General features: G+C 48.1%; 1 protein-coding gene and 1 pseudogene across 3 annotated transcripts; one reads left to right on the plus strand and one right to left on the minus strand.

Moving 5' to 3' along the window:
- LOC136640317 (zinc finger protein 721-like) overlaps positions 1 to 16,851 on the minus strand; it is a 165,958-nt pseudogene that overhangs the window by 9,546 nt on the left and 139,561 nt on the right.
- Positions 701 to 9,850, plus strand: LOC136640423 (zinc finger protein 135-like). 3 transcript variants are annotated; one of them, XM_066615552.1, is made up of 3 exons: positions 701 to 732; positions 2,424 to 2,689; positions 6,827 to 9,850. In XM_066615552.1, the coding sequence occupies exon 3, from the start codon at positions 6,871 to 6,873 to the stop codon at positions 8,512 to 8,514; it is 1,644 nt and encodes a 547-aa protein (XP_066471649.1). In that variant the 5' UTR covers positions 701 to 732; positions 2,424 to 2,689; positions 6,827 to 6,870; the 3' UTR covers positions 8,515 to 9,850. The 3 variants fall into 3 exon arrangements, with proteins under 3 accessions (XP_066471649.1, XP_066471648.1, XP_066471647.1); XM_066615551.1 differs by lacking the exon at positions 701 to 732 and adding an exon at positions 849 to 1,911 and having other exon boundaries at positions 2,424 to 2,731; XM_066615550.1 differs by lacking the exon at positions 701 to 732 and adding an exon at positions 849 to 1,911.

Genomic DNA, 16,851 nt, shown 5'->3' on the forward strand with positions numbered 1-16,851 from the left:
CCTTAGCCCCACTCCTTCTGCCCCACTGCTCAAGAACCATCACAGAGGAGCTTGGTCCGGGTCTCTCTTCCTGCAGCAGGGAATGCAGGCGCTCCTCTTCACAGCCCTTCAGTTCCAGGCTTGCTGGACACGCCAGAGGCCAAGCTCCAGGTCTCCTCGCTTTGTGCCAGGAGGAAGCAGACCCACGGAGGACCTGAACTGGGAATCAAGAGATGGCAGGCAGGGATTCAGCTTTTCAGATCCCACAGAGACTAAATGAGCGGACCAACCACACCGCCATGCCAGGGCAAGGTCGGGCTGGAGCAGCTCCCCTCTGCCCCCTTCCTCCTCCGCCTCCTGCTGGGCGGCGCCGTGGGGGGGTCCAGGAGGAGTCCCAGATCTGCGTTGGGGGGGGAATGGGGGAAGCCCGGGAGCAGGGGGTCAGGCTCGAGGGGCAGGGAGCGGGGAGGGGGAGCACTGCTGCACAGTGGCGTAGCTGAGGGGGCGAAGCACCAAGTCCTTCAGGAAGCCCCCTCGGAGCCAGTCCGGGCCAGGAGCGCTGAGGGACGCGGGTCCTGCTTGTCCTGCTCTCGCTCTCTCTGCTGCGCGGCACTGCGAGGGTTAAGCGAGCCACTGGGGGCGGAGTGGGGCAGCCCCTTCCTCCTCCGCCCCCTTCCGCCTCCCGCACGTGGCGCCTGCAGGGAGTTTACAGCCAGCCAGGCGGGGGACCAGGAGGAGCCGCGGTGTGCAGGGGTAAGAAGGAAGGGGGGGCAGGTGGTGGGAAGGCCAGGCCAGGCCAGGCCAGGCTCCGGGGCCGGTCTTGGCACTGGGCGGGGAGGGGCTGCCACTGTCCCCCCCTCCACTTGGGCTCTGCTGGGGGGGCTGCGAGAATCGTGGGAAAGGCAGAAGCGAAGGGGCGAGGCGGCCGGTCAGCAGGGAAAGGGGGGCCAAGGACACAGGAACTCGTGGGGGCACTGAGGACCCTCCCCGTCGAGACCCACCCGGAAGGGGGAACAGGCTGCTCAGGACCCTGCTCTGGAACTGCGCCCCAAAGAGCTGCGCCTGTCCTGAGAGGCGGAACTGGGAGAGGACCCCCGTGGGGGTGAAGGGGCATCTCCCCCCAGCCAGCCCCACTTGCAGCCTCGTCCCACAGCCTGCAGGGGGCGAGTCCAGGAGGGGCAGGCAGAGCTCCCCTTTGGGACCCCTCCCGCCCCAGGAGTGGAGCAGCGTCAGGGCAGGGCCGCCCTGGAGACCTTCAACAGCTGGGACTGCAGGGGTGGGGCCAGTCCCAGCTTCCTTCTCCCAAATGCTCCCCAAGGGGCCTGCGTTTTCCTCCTTGAATGTTCTTTCTCCCAATTCTTGGGTGATGAGCCTCCTTTGCCTGGTTCGCACAGGCAGGCAGGCAGGAAAAGAAAGGAGGGCCTCCGAGACAGCCCCACCTCCTAAAATGGGATGCCCAAATCTGTGGCTCAACTGCAACTGGGAGGAAAGGGCTAGGAGGGGACGCCAAGAAGAAAAGGGTGGTTTTTGCCCCCATAGACAAGCATAGACAAGGGGTGCTGCTCTAGCCTCTAAAGGTTTGCTGACCTTGGAGGGAGAGCCAGCTGATCTGGAAGAAGGCAGTCCTTCAGGCCCCTCCATCCCAGACTGTGGGGTTTCGGACTTCCAAATGGCATTGAGGAGCCCTCTCATCCAAAGCCTGGACCTCTTCCCTTTCCAGAGGTCCACCAGGGAGAAAGAAAGAGCGAAACATGGATTTGGAGCTGATGGGAATCCTTCCAGCATCTGGGATTGATGCAGGGAGCAGAGAGTCCATTAAGGAGCTGAGCCCCAGAAGGAGGCAGTGGGGAGAACAAGGGAAGAGCTCCAAGTGTGTGTCCTGCAGAGAGTGACCTCCCTGAGTAGCCTGAAATCATCTGCAACTTTGCAAAGGTTTGAGCTGAGAGGGGAGGAAAGAACCCCCAGGTGGGGAGGGAGGCCCAGGATCACAGCCCCGCCAGTGGAGGGGAAGGGGAGGGGGCCAAGAAGGCACACTGCAATAAATCCCCCCCCAGCCAGTGGAGGGGAAGGGGAGGGGGCAAATGAAAATTGTTGATTTGGATTTATTGAAGATGCAATGTATTGTGATAATGTTAAAAAAAATAATAATCTTTCCCCCCTTGCCAATTGCATGCTAAACTCTTGGTCTGCTCTTGGGTGCTTTGTTTCTATGGTGAGGGGTTTTTGATATGGGCAGCGGAAAGGCTGAAACAGAGAGGGCCAGAAGGGGCCTTCATCTCTGAAATCAATGCCAAAAATAGCAGGATGAGGTAGAGACACTGGAGAAAAGGATTTTAGACCTAAAACGGAGGGGTCGGGTACTTTTTGACTCTGGTGTATGTTTACTTCATGTTACCTCTTCAATTTATCTACTTAAAATTGTGTTTTGTTTGTTTAACTGTCAGGATCTTTGCTGGTTTCAACAGAGGCCGAGGCAAGAAAAATCATAGGAAAATCCTTTGGACTTTGCAGCTGGAAAGGATCTTTCCAGCACCCCTGCCTGAGCTGAAAGACCCAGAGATTTTGTTGGAAGGTTGGTGCTCTCAGAAGAAGGAATTGAGGAAGGTGAGCAGGAGGAGTGACTGAGCAGGGAAGATCCAGCCCCAAATGTCTGCCCTGCGGAGATGAATCGCCTTACCCAGCCTGCATCAAAACAGCCACGTCTTCCAAGGTGTGTGTCTGGGGGCACAATCCTAACCTGGTCTACTCAGAAGTAAGTCCTAATTTGTTCAGTGGGACTTACTCTCAGGTATGAGAATCAATGCCAAAAATAGCAGGATGAGGTAGAACATCTTTTCCCTTATCTCATGTGATGTCCTTGGGAGGTCTCTGCAGGGTGGGCATTCTTGGCGGGTTGACAGTGAGAGGAGAGAGGGTTTGGAAGAGTCGTGGAGGCTTCGGTAAAGGTCGAAACCAGCGGTTTATTTAGGTGATGTTCTTTACATTTATCTGGTCCGGTTACAGCACAGGATCAGAAGACACCGGTCCTTTAATAAGAACTCCATCTCTTCAACGTCGCAGGACAGGGATTGCCCCAATATATTGATTGGGTCCCATGGCTGAAAGGAAGACCTGGGGCCGTAGAGGGCTGTCTCACTTAGGGTGGCTTGTCGGAGAAGGGGCTATGGTGCTGGGGTCTTGGGGCTATCAGGTGTGATCCCTGGGGCATTTGGTTGGCTGCTGTGAGATACTAGAAGCTGAACTAGATGGGCCTATGGCCTGATCCAGTGGGGCTGTTATGTTCTTATGCTGCAGGCTCCCCTTCCCTTGTCCTCCCAGGATCTGCCCCTCCTGAGTTGACCATTCTGGGAGTCGTAGGGCCCCTGTTTTGGATCTTTTGGGGTGAATTGGGCTGGCTGCCTTTGGCCCCACCATTGGCTCAACTGTGTTCCTGAGTGCGGGATCAGGACCCTCGCCATCTTTCTGGGGCTCTTCTGGCCCCCATGAGGTTACAGGGTGAGAGGTGATGCCCCAGAGGTCGCTGCTCCTGCCTCTGCCTCTCACCCCCTGGAGGGAGCCTGGGGAAGAGCGACCGCTGTCTCGGCAGCCAGGCTCCTTCTGAGCCCAGCAGCCAGGCGGCCAGGCTCTTCCCTTTCTGGCTCTGCCCCGGGCCAAGTTCTTGGGCCTTGGAGATATAGCTCCCCATTCCACAGTGGGCCCTGTCACAGTGGGCACAGGTGGCCTCTGCCTCAGCTGCCACTCTGCCCACTCTGCCTCAGCTGCCACTCTGCCCGGCTCCCGATCTGCTGCAGGAGAGGCACCCGCTTCCCTGCCCCCTGACTGGGCTTTTCTCCTTCCCCTCTTCTCCTGTGCTTACCCTGGCTGCCGCCCCAATGCTGCCCCCTTTCTCTACTGCTTGCCCCTTTCTCTGCTGCTTGCCCCAGGGGACAAGTGCCAAACCTGGTTGGATGCTGCCCCAACACGGGACTCCTTGCTTTCCTACCCGCTTGTGGGCGCTCCTGGACAACACCTTTGCACTGTTGGATCTCCCATTATGGATGATGGATCAAAGGCCCCAGGCACAGAGGCTCATGCACCCTTAGGGCCCTCTGACACCTCTCAGAGGCTCTCCACAGGGTCGAAAACTGTGCTTCTGTTTTACCGGAAGAGGTTTAAAGCCTCAGGAAGCAACCAATGGTCAAGGAAGGCTCCATGAGTAGGGAGGGCAGCCTGATCCAGTGGGGCTGTTCTTATGTTCTTATCGTTAGTGCCCTGTGGACACCCCTCGGAGGCTCTCGACGGGGTCGAAAACTGTGCTTCTGTTTTACCGGAAGAAGTTTAAAGCCTCAGGGAAGCCTCAGGAAACAATCAATGGTCAAGGAAGGCTCCGTGAGTGGGGGGGGGGCGGCAACGTCCCGCAGGGCGGAGCCATCATTAACCTTTGCCCCATGGCGCAAGGCTGGTGGGGGTCTGCCTTGTACCTTGGGGTTGCATTGCAATTGCACCGGTGCTGGAAAATTAGACAGGTTGGAGGACTAAGAGGAAAAATGGGACTAGATAGGAAGAGAAAGAATAATAATGCATGTTGCGGCGGCCAGAAGGACAGAGGCTCCAATGGGGAGGACCACCAGAAGCCATTCCCCTCCAAGCGGCAGGAGGCATTCTGGGGCAGGGGGAGGTTGGAGCAAAGGCAGCGCAGGGGAGAAACCGGGCAGCAGGAGAGTGGTGAAGAGGGTGGTTTAAGCACAGGAGGAGATGGGGATTGTGAGAGAGGCTGCCAGCAGATCCTTTCTCCTGCTCCTGAAAGCTCTACATGGATCTACTTGGATCTGTGCCAGCAATTGTGTTGATCCAGATCAGAGTAGACCCATAGTGGCTACTGGGGTTCGACAGTACATCAGAACAAATCACTCTGCCCTGCCATTTTTGCTACACTCCCCCGTGTGCAGGAACATCAAGAGCTGGGCTTTGGGAGAGAGTGCACTGGAATAGCTGGTTCTGAAATGCCCAGATAGATTTGGCCTTGACTTATTTTTTCCCCTGTTCTTCCTCGGCTCATTTGCTTGGTTGGGGACAAGGCTTCACTGTCCCAAAGGCAGCAGAATGCGAGATAATGCGAGACACGGCCTGTGAAAATCGGCTCCTGTCCTTCCAGTGCAGTTGAGCTCAGCTGCATCTACATGCCATTTAAGAATGAAACTGCTCATGAGAGATCCCACAGCACAAAATAGCCATGTTTTAGCATTCACATGACGACGTAAAAGGTGCTGATAGGCCTGCGAGAGTCCAGGGTCGTCCTCTTGGGACGTCTCCACAGAAACAACGTCCACCAGGACTAGCCAAGATGCCTCCATCCCAGGTCAGGTTGCAACAGGCCAAAGAGCCACGATTGTGCTCCTTCTGCACAACAGCTCATTGAGAGTCGGTCTCTGAGCAGAGTGTGATCCTGTGCATCCTTTCAAGGGGGTCAGTCAGTGCCACGGCATCCAGTGGTGTTTACTTCTGAGTACGCATCCCTAGATACTTTAGAGATGCCACTTCCCTATTACATTAAGGATCAGGCCCAGGGCCCATCTAGTCCGGCTTCCTGCATCTCACAGCAGCCCACCAGATTTCTCAGGGAGCACACAAGATACTTGCATCTTGCTGGCACTCCTCTGCATCTGGCATTCTGTTTACCCTCACACCTCCCAACAAAGACATACGTGTCTACTCAGAAGTAAGTCTCATTAGAGTTGGTGAGGCTTACTACCAGGAAAGTGTGGATAGGATTGGACTGTTAATTCCTTGTTTGGGGGGGGGCCGTTCGGGCAGCAGTATCTGCCCGAGGTCTTCTGCCGTGCAGACAGATGCAAAGAACTCATTTAATTTCTTTGCCATCTCTAACTCTCCTTTTATCTCCCCTTTCCCTCCCTCACCATCCAGAGGGCCAACTGCTTCTCTGGCAGGTTTCCTGCTTCTAACATATTTGAATAAGCTTTCATTATTCCCCTTAATGTTGCTGGCCTGTTATTGTGTTCCTCATAGTCTCACTTGGCCTCCCATATCACCTTCTTACATTTCTTTTGCCACAGTTTATGTTCCTTTTTATTCTCCTCATTAGGGCAAGATGGAAGGGCTTCCTTGCCCTTTACGGCACTCTAACTTTGCTCCTTGTCCATGCGGACACCTCCTGGACTTAGTGGAGCCCTTCTTCCTTTGCTGTACACAGTTCTCCTGGGTCTCTATTACTGCGGTTTTAAGCAGCCTCCATGCACTCTGGAGGGATTGGACTCTTTTTACCTTTGCTTTCAACCTCCTTCTAACCAGCCTCCTCATTTGAGGAAACTCCGCCCATCGGAGTTTTTGTGTCAGATTTGCTTGGTACTCTTCCCCCGACATGCATGTTGAAACGGTCAAGCATGGTCACTGTTCCCCAATGGCTCACCAACATTGACATCTCAAGCCAAGTCCTGAGTTCCACACAGTATGAAATCCAGAGTCACCTCCTTCCAGTGGGCTCCATGACTTGCTGCTCTAAGGCAGTCATTTAGCATGTCGAGGAATCCCATCTCTCTTTCATGACCAGAGCACAAATTGACCCAGTTGATATGAGGATAATTGAAGTCCCCCGTGATTACAACCCTGTCCCTCCTTGACACCTCCCTGATCTGTTTCCTCATTTCAAGGTCCCCTTCTGGTTTCTGGCCTGGAGGACAGTTACACGCCCCCACTATTACCCCACTAGGGCCTGGTAGTTTAACCCACAGAAATTCTATGCAGACCCGCCTTCCATCTCAACTCTGCTAGATTCTACCTCTTCTTTGATATAAATGGCCACCCCTCCTCAACACGTCCACTGCTAATCAGGATTCTCTCTCCGATCCAGGAACCGGTGGACAAGTCAATGAAGATCTGAGGGAGCCTTGTGGGATGTCATCGGACATTACCATGCTTGAGGTAGAGGAAGAGACTTTTAGAAAGCAAGATGGATCAGGGAGGGAGGAGGGAAGGCAGACCCCTGCCTGGAGGAGAAAACTTGTTGTTTGTCTCCGTAAACTCCCGATCGAAGAGGAACATTCCAAAGTAAGGAGAAGTGAGATGTGTCCTTTGAATGAGGAAACTACCAGCACAAGCACACATCTTCCTTTCCGTGAAAGGAGCCACACAAGGGAGAGAACTGCGCATCAAGAAAGATCAAGGAAGCAGGAGGGAAACCAGACACAGAAAGGGAGAAATAAATCTGGTGCATGTCAGGGTGGCAATTTGAACATCCTCCCAGTTAATACAGAGAAAGAAACTGAAAAGAGGAAGGAAAAATGCCCTCAGTGTGGAAAGACCTTCAGCCATAAATCACACGTTACAATACATCAAAGAACTCACACTGGAGAGAAGCCATATAAATGCTTAGAATGTGGGAACTGTTTTAGTCAGCAAGCACACTTCACTAACCATCTAAGAACCCACACAGGTGAGAAACCATATAAATGCTTGGAGTGTGGAACGAGCTTTAGTGCAAGTGGAGCCCTCGCTAACCATCAAAGAACCCACACAGGGGAGAAGCCATATACGTGCTTTGAATGTGGAAAGAGTTTCAGAGTGAGTTCAGACCTCACCAAGCATCAAAGAATCCACACGGGTGAGAAACCATATAGATGCTTGGAGTGTAGAAAGAGCTTTAGGGCAAGTGGAGACCTCACTAAGCATCAAAGAACCCACACAGGGGAGAAGCCATATACGTGCTTGGAGTGTGGAAAGAGTTTCTCTAGAAGTGGTATCCTTACTTTGCATCAAAGAACCCACACTGGAGAGAAACCCTATAAATGCTTGGAATGTGGAAAGAGCTTCAGTGTGAGCTCAAGCCTGACTTCACATCTAAGAACCCACACAGGGGAGAAACCCTATAAATGCTTGCAGTGTGGAAAGAGCTTCAATGTGAGCTCAAGCCTGACTTCACATCTAAGAACCCACACAGGGGAGAAACCGTATAAATGCTTAACATGTGGAAAGTGTTTTAGAAAGCAAGCACAGGCCACTACACATCAAAGGTCCCACACACGAGAGAAACCATATACGTGCTTGGAGTGTGGAAAGTATTTTAGTCAGCAAGCACACCTCATTAAACATCAAAGAATCCATACAGGTGAGAAACCATATACATGCTTTGAATGTGGAAAGAGCTTCAGTGTGAGCACAAGTCTGACTGTGCATCAAAGAACCCACACTGGCGAGAAACCATATACATGCTTTGAATGTGGAAAGAGCTTCAGTTTGAGCTCACACCTAACTGTGCATCAAAGAACCCACACAGGAGAGAAACCATTTACATGCTTTGAATGTGGAAAGAGCTTCAGTGTGAGCACAAGTCTGACTGTGCATCAAAGAACCCACACAGGGGAGAAACCATATACATGCTTTGAATGTGGAAAGAGCTTCTGTTGGAGCTCAAACCTGACTGTGCATCAAAGAACCCACACAGGGGAGAAACCATATACATGCTTTGAATGTGGAAAGAGCTTTAGTTTGAGCTCACATCTGACTCGGCATCTGAGAATCCACACAGAAGAGAAACCATAGAACTTCCTTGAGTGCAGAAAGAGCCTCGGGGTCTACCTATCCCTTTCTTCTCTTGAACACATTCACACTGGAGAGAAAGCTTTGAAGTGTTTAGAGTGTGGTGAGAGATTCTTCCACAGGAGAAGCTTTAAGGCACATCAAGATTTTACACACAGGACAGAGATCTCCTCAATGCTTTGGGTGTTGAATGAGCTTCGATCAGAGCGCAAGCCTCTGTTTACATCAAAAAATCCACACAAGGTCTCTTAGTACTGCTTGGAAAGAGTGTTGTCAGAGATGGGGTGGCGCACCATGTGAGCGGCCCCTCCTTGAGCCACCAGGATATGCACATGATGCTGTTATCCTTTCAAGGACTCCCGTCAGCCTTGGAACAGTTTTGAAATCTCTGATGCTGTTCTGCAAGGAGAACCAGCTCTTGATCAGTTATCAGAAAACTAAGATCATGGCCTTTGCAAGGAGGCCCAAAAACCACTCATGGAAGGTCGATGTTCATAAGATCGAGCAAGTGACCCACTTTTAGTATCTTGGTGTTATTATCTTGGTGTTATTTTCCATGCAAGTGGCTGTAGAAGAGCACACGGCAAATATGTGGCACTAAATGCTTAGAGAAGCTCCTTGGCCATTTATGCGCACTAAAGCGGTCCCTTATTTCCCTGCAGCTCTTCAATTATTTCAAGCAAAGGTTCTGGCACAACCACTATATGGTGCTGGATCAGGGCCACTGATTCCAGAACGCCTGCAATCCAAATTCTTGAGTCCTGGGAGTACCTCAAGGCATTTCCAATGCAGGAAGGTCTTTAAGACTGGCTAGATTGAGGTTGAGGCCACAACGTGGATAACTGTCATGTTAGATGGGCTAAGATGGCCTTTCTGCCCAGCTGGCCTTGCTCCCCGAATCTTACAGGACGACTGCAAAGTACTTGGACAAAGATCGTGGAGCTGAAACTGATGGTGCAGCGCATGACAAGCTAGAATTCCAGACTAGCACCTTAAATTGGAGTAACTTACTTAAAAGGGGGCTGATAGTACATGGTGGGGGGATATTCTTTTTTCATGTTTATTTTTACCTCTTACTCTATTCCAGGATTGAGATATAAAGTGTTTTAGCCTCTCTGAATTGACTGCAGCTCATGTTAGTTTGCTTTTTATCTTTAAGTTTTTATCTAACTTTGATATCCTATTTTAGGATTTAAATCATAGTTTTAATCCATCTGAATTTTATATAGTTCATGTAACTGATCATGTAGTGGCAGTATTCATTTTTTTTTATGCTAGTCTGTGACCATAATTAAGGTCGATTGACTGACTGACTGGCTGACTCTGTATTTTATGCCAATAAAGGTCTGACTGACTGAATGACTGACTGACTGACACTATAGCACCATGGAGGAGAGGCAGTGGCAAACAATGGGGTGATGGCACCTGGCAGTGCTGTCCTTGCTGGGCAAAGGGAGGGAGGAAGGAATGAGGGGGATTCGGAGATCAGAGAAAGACGGAATGAGGAACAGCAGGGCAGAGACAGGAGAAGAGAGACGGAGAAGCAGGAGGAGGAAGACCAGGGGAGAAACAGTAGGATGTAGAAGTGGGGGAAGGACCAGGGGTACCTGTTGAGGGGGTGGAGAGAGAGACAGGAGAGGGGAAGGGGATGTGGGGAAGGGAGGGACAACTGGCAGGGACAAGAGTGTGTGAAAGGAGAGACCAGTGACATTCGGAGAAAGGGCCCAGCCAAGGGGAGGGAGGAATTGGGCTAAGTCCCAAAGGAAAGAAGAGGCATGCCCAGAGTGGTGGCCTGGTTTCCACAGACCCTTGAGATCCAGCCAGCACCAGGGCAAGCCCTGCACTGCCTTTGCCTCCCAGTCCAAGGTCCCAGTTGGCTCTGAATTGGGACAGGTGGGCTGGGCCTCAAGACACTGTGGCCGGCCACTCCTGGTGGGTGGAAGAGGAGCCTCCTCTTGAAGGACCAGAGCCTCTAATTCTGGAGCCTGCTGAAGTGACGTAATCCTGAGGGGGAGCTTCTCCAGGGAGGCCCTGCCATTAGTTTGGTGAGTTGTCCAGCCCTGGCCTTATCTGGCCCAACGGACTCCAAGGAGGGCAGTGACAAGACAAGTCCTTCCAACTTACTGGGGAGATCCTTGTAACAAGCTCCCCATCACTGGCAGAAACGGAGGCTGGGAGGGAGGAACAGCTAAGCTGGGAAAGCAGAAGGACAAGGGCATAAGTGGGCATTTGGAGAAGGGGACAGGAGATCAGGGGCTGGGGGCACCAAGGGGGAGCTGCTGGCAGGCTTCTTAAAACCCTGAGCTGGGGTGAGAGAGACAAGCTGGCTGAGGGATCCATCTGCAGCCCTCCCCAGATGGACAGGTAGCCCCTGTGACAAGGGAAATTTCAACAATCTCTTTTTCCCTTTTTTCCCCTCCACCCCTTGAAGAGCGACCATTAACATTATTTATATCTGCAGCCATAAGAATACCTTTTGGATTTTATCCATTATAACAGTTTTGCCCCCCCTTCCCTTACCCATCTTATACATCTCAACCATTTCTTTTTTATCTCAGTTTTCTTATCATCCCATGTCTTATCCTGTTTTAACATTGGTACTATGTGTGATTGTATTCATTCATACAGATACCAATTCCATTTTTCCACAGTCCATTTTGATGCATCTTTCCACCCATATGCTTATAACTGCATGGATAGCTAGAATCATAGCTTTAAATAAATCCTGATTTTTTTTCTTTATTATTTCCCATAAATAACATTTTCCCGGAGAGCTCCAACTTAAGGTCACATAATTCCTCCACCTTTTCAAATATCATTTGCCAAAAATCAATTACCTTAGAACATTCTCACCAAAGATGGGCATAATAACCCTTTACCCTCCTTTGAGGGTATTTGAATTTCTTCCCTTGATCATATAAGCCAGTTGGGCAGGTATCCTATACCATTTTAATATTAATTTCAATTCTCTAAATTTTTCCATTGTAATCTCCAATATTCCTTTCATTAACCTATCTATCTCCTGTACTGACATCCTCACCTCTCTTTCCCATTTAATTTGTTTTAACCTAATCATATAGTCTTTGCCTTCATTCATTACATTGTATAGCTTTTATGCCATACACTTTTTATTATCCTTTTTAAGACTATATATTTTTTCAAATTGAGTATCCTCTCCATTTAAAACTTGGCAATATCTTTGTTTTAAAATATTATATAAAGCCAAAATCCTTAACCAGTATTTTCCAACCACTTTTTCCAATAATTCTTGTATAGGAGTCAATATCCCCTGAGGATTGTATAAATCCTTCACTCTAAAATAACCCTTTTCCTTTAACTTCTCCCAAAAAATTTTTTCAACATTTTTAAATTCCTCACTTAAAAATTCAAATGGGGTCCATTTAGAGAATTTTGGCATCCAGTTGGGTTGCATTTTCCCCCAAACTTTTAATGCTGACTGATTTTGGTCTATTGTAATTTCCTTTTTCACTTTCTGTGTAAATATTCCAAAATTACCTCCTCCTCTATTTATTGTATCTTCCCATCTCACTCATTTATCCAAATTTTTCGCATCTATTTCCATCAACATCTTCATTTGGAAAGCTTCATAGTAACTTTCCAAATGTAGCATTCTGCAATCTAAATCTTCCTGTGGTGAATGTATAACCTTCCTTAAAATTCTTTCTTCTTCCTAAACACCCAATTTTTTATTTCTTGATCCCGTATAACTAATTGGTTCCTGGGAATACACTCTGGAAGCACCTGAAATAGATATAGCATCTTAGATAAAATAAACATTTTAATTGCCCTTATCTTCCCTAAAATATTTAAATATCTATTATTCCATTGATTTAATTTTTTTTGTACCTTCCTCTATGTTGTTTTATAATTTGCCTCAACCAAGTTTTTGGAGTTCTTTGTTGTTATTATTCCTAAATATTTAATTCTCTTAACTCCTAATTTCATACCTGTTCCTGTTCCATACCTGTTCCATATCTTCCTAAACATTATTTCTGATTTCACAATATTTACCCCTAACCCAGAGTATGATTTAAAATCCTCTAAAACTATCATTAATTCTCTCAACACTTCCAGAGGATTCCCAAGAACCAAAAGTATATCATCTGCATATAAATTTAATTTAATTTCCTCCTTCCCTACCCTATATCCTTGTATTCTAGTACTGCTCCTGATTCTATCAGCTAAGGGCTCCATCGCTAAAACAAACAACATTGGAGATAAAGAGCATCGCTGACTTGCTCCTCTCTGAATTTGTATTTCCTTAGTATGACCATCATTAACTTTAATCATGGCTTTGCCTTCCTTATAGATTTCTTTTAAAGAATTCAAGAAAAAATCTTCAAAACCAACTTTACTTAATACTTGAAATAAATACCCAATATCTAACGCAGGGGTGCCCAAACCCTGGCCCTGGGACCATTTGCGGCCCTCGAGGCCTCTCAATGCGGCCCTGATGGAGCCCCCAGTCTCCAATGAGCCTCTGGCCCTCCAGAGATTTGTTGGAGCCCACACTGGCCTGATGCAACTCCTCTCATGTGAGGGCGATTGTTTGACCTCTCACATGAGCTGTGGGATGAGGGCTCCCTCCACTGCTTGTTGTTTCACGTCTGTGATGCAGTAGCAGCAGCAAAGGAAAGGCTGGTTTATAGGCCTTGAGCTATTGCAAGACCTTCATTCATTCATATAAGTTCAACCTTAATATATTCATTTATGTAAACTTATGCAAATGTATTCAAATTTTAAATGTAAATTAATTCTTCCCCCCCCCCGGCCCCAGACATAGTGTCAGAGAGATGATGTGGCCCTCCTGTGAAAAACTTTGGACACCCCTGATCAAATGTATCAAATGCCTTATATACATCTAATTTCAAGAAGGCAAATTTCCCATCAATACTTCCATGATATAAAGTGTTAATAACATTCCTTATAGGGTGCCCAATGATTCTTCCCTTTACAAAACCATATTGATCCTCTCCTATTAACCTTGGGAGCAGTCTCTCCAATCTATTTGCTAAGATTTTTGCAAAAATTTTATAGTCCTGATTTGCCAAGCTAATAGGTCTATAAGAATTGGGATCCACTGGGTCCCTCATTTGTTTCAAAATTACCACTATTTCAGTACTCCTCCAAGAATCTGGTGCTTTCCCTCCCCTTAATATTAAACTCTGTAGTTCCGGAACTATTAAATTTCCAACCATTTTATAAAATTCTGCCATCAATCCATCTAAACCTGGCGACTTCCTATTTTTTAACTTCTGTATAACACTCAAAATTTCTTGTTGTGCAATATCGTCATTTAATACTAACAAATCCTCTTCCTTGATTTTATTGACTATAACTTCATCCAATTGTTTCCCTTCCTCAGCTTTAAATAAATTACTATAAAATTTTTCAAAGGGCTCTCTTATCTGACTATCTTTATAAACCGCCTTTCCCATTTCATTTCTCAAGCAGACTATCTTTTATCTTTTCTTTCTTTTCTTCAAATAATTTGCCAAACTCTTCATCGAGCTTATATTTATTCTCTGATACTCATTCTTCACTAGTAGATCCTTTTTCCAGAGGGCAAATTATCTAATTCCTGCAATTCATCTTTCAACTTATTCAGCTTATCTTGAGTTTGCCTCTCCATCTCCCTTTGTAATCTGTTCTGTAATTCTGTTATCTCCTTTAATTTTTGTTCTCTTTTAATATTCATTTTCTTCCTAAAATATATTTCTTTAGTAATACATATTCCCCTAACTACTGTTTTTGCAGCATCCCATACTATATCTTCCTCTGCAGACCCTTTATTTTCCTTAAAATAATGTTGTACCCCTGTTATTAAATCCTCCCTGTCCTTCTGTTGCAAAAATATTTTAGGGTTAAACCATCTTCTAGCCTTTCGTTCTTCCTCCAAACCAAACTCTATAATAATTGGTGAATGATCAGAAATCCATATAGGCCTCTTTCCACTCTATTAACTTCCATATCATTAGTTTCTTTTACTAAAATATAATCAATACAAGAAAGTTTTTTATACCTTTTTGAAAAAAAGTGGGCTGCTTTTCTTCCTGCTAGAGACTTAATACCTCCTTCAATCTCCATTTATCTAACTACAGCTTCCTATTCTTTATAATATTATTAAAATCACCCACAACCATCAAATCACCTTTGTAAAATGATTGTAACCTTTGGAAAGCTTGATTCAAAAAAAGAAGTTTGAACTTTATTAGGTGCATAAATATTTGCCAAGATAGTCTTTTTACCATTCATACTAAATTTCAAAAGAATAAATCTTTCCTCTCTATCTTTACATATCTCCAACATAGTTCTATTCATTTTAGAATGTATAAGGATAGCCGGGTAGATGCCGGGTAGATAGCCCACCGGGTAGATGGGACTCGTCAGCCTAGGAAGGCAGCTCATCTAAGAGAAGGAAACTCTGATCCCAAACCTCCACTGCCTTGTGGCTACATCCAGTTCTGGAAAAGGCTTCAGGAGTCAACCTCGAGGCAAAATCAGGAGCCGGAGTCCCTTAGGCAGTTCATGGCTGAACACAGTCACGTTCTGGCAACTCCTGCGACGCCGCTGGAACCAACCGTATTGGCTTCTGCCTTTCCATTGGACCATTCCAGCGACGTGGAGAGGGGGGATTTGCTGCATGGGTAACAGCCTATCCTCCATACCTTCTTTACCCAGGCTTCGCGCACTGGAGAGGACACTCCAACTTCGCCATACGGCGTCGGCACAACACGGGAAGCAGCAGTTTACCGGTTATAAGTCTTCGCTCGATTGGCGTAGAGCATGACGCCAGGGGCTGCTTCCGACGGTGGGAGAGATCATTGCATCTCATTGGGCAGCTACCGCCTGCCTTAAGCTGGGCAGTCCCCAGCCAGTAAGGTGTTGCCTCGCCACGGTCCGTTAACCTCATGGGGTGCGTGGGGTTTAGGGTGAAAACCGACAAGCGGATCGACAACTCTGCACCATGCAACAGAAAACAGAAAACTACTGCCCTAAAGCTGGGCACCTGGAACGTTAGGACAATGACACCTGGCTTCTCTGATGACCTGCAAGAAATAGACGACGCACGCAAAACAGCTGTCATCGACATGGAGCTGAGCAGACTGCAGATGGACATCGTCGCCCTTCAAGAGACTAGGCTGCCAGATTCCGGATCTGTCAAGGAGAGAAATTTCTCATTTTTCTGGCAGGGAAAACCACCAAACGAAACCAGGGAACATGGCGTTGGCTTTGCGGTCAGAAATACCCTGCTGAAATCCATCATCCCACCTACTGTGGGAAGTGAAAGAATTTTGTCCCTGCAGCTCCAGTCATCAGCAGGACCTATCACTCTCATCAGTGCTTATGCACCGACTCTGTCGTCTCCAGCAGAAGCCAAAGACAAATTCTATGATGACCTGGCCACCACTGTCAAGAAAATCCCTGTAAAAGAGCCATTGTTCATCCTCGGCGATTTCAATGCTAGAGTTGGTGCTGATAACAGTTCATGGCCCACTTGCTTAGGTCAGTTTGGCACTGGGAGGATGAACGAAAATGGCCAACGCCTGCTAGAGTTTTGCTGTCATCACGGTCTCTGTGTCAGCAACACATTCTTCAACACAAAGCCCCAACATAGAGTCTCTTGGAGACATCCAAGATCAAAGCACTGGCACCAGCTCGACCTGATCCTCACCAGACGCTCCAGCCTTCCCAGCATCAAGATCACACGCAGTTATCATGGTGCTGCCTGCGACACTGACCACTCCCTGGTGTGCAGCAGAGTGAAACTGCAAACAAAGCGACTGTATCACACGAAAAAGGAAGGAAGACCTCGCATTGATACCAGCAAGACCCGGGATCAGAGAAAAGTGGAGGAATTTGCACAAGCGCTTGAGGAATCTCTTCCAGGCCCGGCCGACGCAAACGCATCCAGCAGATGGGAACATTTCAAGAATACCGTTTACAACACCGCCTTGTCCATATTCGGCAAGAAGACCAACAAGGCGGCAGACTGGTTTGAAGCCCACTCTGAGGAGTTGACACCAGTCATTGAGGAAAAGAGGAGAGCTCAAGCAGCATACAAGGTCTGTCCCAGTGAGCGCAACCTGCAGGTCCTCCGAACTGCTCGCAGCAAAGTCCAACAGACTGCCAGGAGATGTGCTAACGACTACTGGCTCCAGCTCTGTTCCGAGATACAGATAGCAGCTGACACGGGCAACATCAAGGGGATGTATGATGGTATCAAGCAGGCCCTAGGTCCAACACAGAAGAAAATTGCCCCTCTGAAGTCTGCCACAGGCGAGGTCATCCAGGATCGGGCGCAGCAGATGGAACGCT

This window comes from Tiliqua scincoides, chromosome 2 (assembly GCF_035046505.1).
Source record: "Tiliqua scincoides isolate rTilSci1 chromosome 2, rTilSci1.hap2, whole genome shotgun sequence".
Taxonomy (NCBI): Eukaryota; Metazoa; Chordata; class Lepidosauria; order Squamata; family Scincidae; genus Tiliqua; species Tiliqua scincoides.